Source organism: Sus scrofa, chromosome 2, assembly GCF_000003025.6.
Source record: "Sus scrofa isolate TJ Tabasco breed Duroc chromosome 2, Sscrofa11.1, whole genome shotgun sequence".
NCBI classification, from domain to species: Eukaryota; Metazoa; Chordata; class Mammalia; order Artiodactyla; family Suidae; genus Sus; species Sus scrofa.
In genome coordinates, this window is record NC_010444.4 from 56,614,619 (window position 1) to 56,618,650 (window position 4,032).

The following is a 4,032-nucleotide window of genomic DNA, read 5'->3' on the forward strand; positions in this document are numbered from 1 at the left end:
GACAAGTCACTAAAATTGAAAAAAAAAATTATTTAGACATGGTGGGCTAATCCACCTTGAATATTAGCCCTTAATATTCAAGAAAGAAAAATATACTCAAAATAGTATACCTTATTAATAATGAGCTAAGGATATATTATTTTTATAAACATAAATTTTGTTTGAAAGAGCTCTTAGAGAATCTATTCAAACTTCTTAACTTTCAGTGACTAGTTGGTAAATATTTAACAGTTTTAATTTTTTTTAAATCCTTGGGAATAAATATGAGAAGTAAAATATAGACTTTGTGGTGAGCATCACAACTTATACAAATGCATAGCTCTCTTTTCATGGATCAAGTTCTCAACTTAAATAAACACATTTTATTTAGTTACACATAAAAGAGGGAGATCCCTTATATAGATGTTTAAAAATTAAACCATAGTTGAATTTGTATAAAATTGAGAATTGGAGTTTGGCTAAATAGAAACTCAGTAACTATATGACTTGTGATCAATTTCTTGCACATCACATCTGTAAAAAGAACAGTTTTCCTGAAAGTAGTTTCTTCAGAGCATCTTTAACATCCTTGTTTCTTAAAGTATATATAATAGGATTCAAAGTGGGGGTCACCATAGTGTAGAAAAGTGAGATGAACTTGCCTTGATCCTGAGCATAACTGTTACTTGGTTGCAGGTACATGTAAATTATGGTGCCATAGAAAATGGTCACCACTGTAAGATGGGAGGAGCAGGTGCTGAAGGCTTTGTTCCTTGCCTCCACTGACTTGATTCTCAGCACTGCTTGAGTTATAAAGCCGTAAGAGATAAGGATTAGTGCTGGGGGGATTAGCAGAAACAGAACACTAACAACAAAAAGCACTAACTCATTGATGGTAGTGTCTACACAAGCCAGCTTGAGGAGAGCTGGTACTTCACAAATAAAATGATCCAGCCTGTGGTTGTTACAAAAAGGCAATTGCAAAGTAAATGTAGCATGAATCAGGGAATTGGCCAATCCACTGAGCCAGGAAATGGATGCCAGCTGCTGGCATAGCCGTGGATTCATGATGACCACATAGTGGAGGGGTTTGCAGACAGCAACATAGCGATCCAAGGCCATTACAGCCAGAAGGATACACTCAGTGGAGCCTAAAGCTAGGGAAATATAGAGTTGTACCACACAACCACCAAAAGTGATAGTTTTCTCTGGTCCTCGAAAGTTAACTAGGGTCTGAGGTACAAGGCTAGTAGTGAAGCAAAGGTCCAGTAGAGAGAGGTTGCTGAGAAAGAAATACATAGGGGTATGAAGAGAAGCATCCAGATATGAGATGATGATGATGGTGAAATTTCCCACAAGGGTCAAGAGGTAAAAGAAAAGGACAAATACAAAGAGCACAGCCTCCAGGCGAGGGTGGTCTGAGAAGCCTAAAAGTACAAAACCCACCAGAGAACTCTCATTGTTTTTTTCCATCCCTCCAGAGGGAACTATATCTGCTAAAAGAATAAGAGATGCATTTGATACAGCCAATCCTAGAATCACAGAATGTATGAGCTGATTTCCTTCACTGTGCAAAAGCTTTTGAGTTTAACTAGATCCCCTTGGTTTATTTTTGTTTTTATTGTCATTATTCTAGGAGGTGGACCAAATAAGATACTGCTGTGACTTATGTTAAAGACATTATAAATCAACTAACTTTAATTAAAAAAAATGCTTGAGCATTTTAATAAAAAGAAATGTACTTTAATTTAAAAATAATACTTTAGCAACCACAGCCAAGGGGGAGGGAGGGGGTGACTGAGAATTTGGGGTTAATAGTTGCAAACTATTGCCTTTGGAATGGATAAGCAATGAAATCCTGCTGTATAGCACTGGGAACTATATCTAGTCACTTAGGATGGAGCATGATAATGTGAGAAAAATAATGTATATATGTATGTGTGACTGGGTCAACTTGCTATACAGTAGAAAATTGACAGAACACTGTAAATCAACTATAAAAATAATACTTTAATAATAAAAAGTTCTATAAAGGATCATGAAGAGTGACTTGGTCAACCTATTAATTTTTCAGCCCTAATGTGTTACTGGCTCAGAACATTAATCCACATGACTTCATTCCATTCCAATGACTCTTTAAAAATCACAAATTCTTTCCTTTAGAGTTATCTGTAAACTGATCATTAAAATCACTCAAAGAGCTTTTGTTGTGGTTCAACAGGTTAAGAACCTGACATCATATCCATGAGGATGTGGGTTCCTTCTCTAGCCTTGGCTCAATGAGTTAAGGATCTGGCATTTCCAAAGGTGTAACATGGGTGACAGATGCGACTCAAATCTGGCACTGCTATGGCTGTGCCATAGGCCAGCAGCTGCAGCTTGAATTTGACCCCTAGCCTAGGAACATCCAAACGCCACAGATGCAGTCTTAGAAATAAAAAGGCAGAGACCAAAAAAAAAAAGGAAAAGAAAAGAAAGAAAGAAAGAAAGAAAGAGAGACAAAAAATAAATAAGAGAGAGAGAGAGAAAGAAATAAAGAAAGAGAAATAGAAAGAAAAAATATCAGTCACGCAAAGTGGATATTTGCATGCATACCAGGAAATATGTGATGACTTAATAATTACTGAAATTAAATGCCTCTAAAAATAAAGTGAATAACATGTCCATGGTTTTTAACTGTTGACAAATATCTGCATACAGAATACATTATTCAAGTTTTATCATAGGCACATATGAGAATGAAAAATTTCTTCACATCTTCCGCTTATACGCACACATTCTTAAACATTCATCTCTATGCACTGCCTCAACAGGGAAAGGTAAGGTGGCCAGGGGTTTAATAGTCTATCTAGACAGACAACAAAATTGAGTAGTTAGGTGATAAATAATTTAAATTTTAAAATAAATGTTAAAAGTATGATCTAAATGATTTTCAAATAGATTTTGAAAAATAATAGATGAGAAAGTATTATTTCATAATATGAAGACTAGGAAAGGCTTTATATATGAAACTAAGAAAGACAATATTTTTATGGGTAATATCAAGATGGGAGGAGATGGAAGATCATTTGACGTGGGAAAATATTAGAAATTACTAGGAGGAAATGAAAAGTTATGTTTGAGGACAAAACTATATAATACAAAGCAACTAATATAAGTTTGTTCAGTGATTGAACTGCCAAAAAATAACAATTATTTTTAAAACTGTGTTTTAAATCCAACATAATTTACACAAGCTTGCTAAAGTTTAATGTTTGACAGAAAAAAAAATACACAAAAGAATATATATTAATAATAAAGAGCTAAATATGTATTATATTACCTTTATAAATATAAAATATTTGAAAGAGCTCTTAGATAAACCTTATAAAACTCCTTAATTTTTATGTTTATTATAAAATCATAAACCAGATTACAAACAAAAATAAAAAAGCTTATGTCAGGAAGGTGAATAAAATTCAAGATCAGTTGGTAAACACTAGTAGAGCATATGTGGATAATTCACCTTCCTTTATAATAAAAAGGTGAGTGTTAAAAGTTTGCCTAGAAAAAGTATTTGAAGCCAAACTATAGAAATCATTGAGCAAGATAAAGTTATTAACTTTGACAGGCAGACAATGAAATGTCATTGAAGGATTATGAACACAGAAGAGAATGATATTATCAATTTCTACTTTGGAAATACTGGCTTGAAATTACAATATTGGCTTGAAGTAGGGCCAAATTATGTGAGAAATCTTAAAATGGGGATTCTCTTCATATTTTCTTAAAATAAAAGGGGAATAATAATTATTGCAAAGTACTCTATAATTTAGACTGTGAAGGACTTTAAAATCTAGGCTAAGAGATCAGAAATATTGTTATTTTAGAATAGGCTGTTTTAAAATATCTATCTAGGTATGTAGAATTGATTAGGTTTAAAAAAAGATAAGGAAGATGATAAACATATGTAAGAATGAGGTAGTATCAAGATCCCTGCCTTTAATTCTCATTCAAATTAAGTATGAACCACCAGCCAGAGAGATGGACACCATACACAAAGCAATTAAAGTC

The 4,032-nt window shown here is 33.4% G+C and overlaps 1 protein-coding gene across 1 annotated transcript; it reads right to left on the bottom strand.

Annotated features, from left to right (window-relative positions):
- LOC100516421 (olfactory receptor 2G3) lies at positions 508-1,452 on the bottom strand. The gene has a single exon (XM_003123563.1). It carries the CDS (start codon positions 1,450-1,452, stop codon positions 508-510), a length of 945 nt encoding a protein of 314 aa, XP_003123611.1.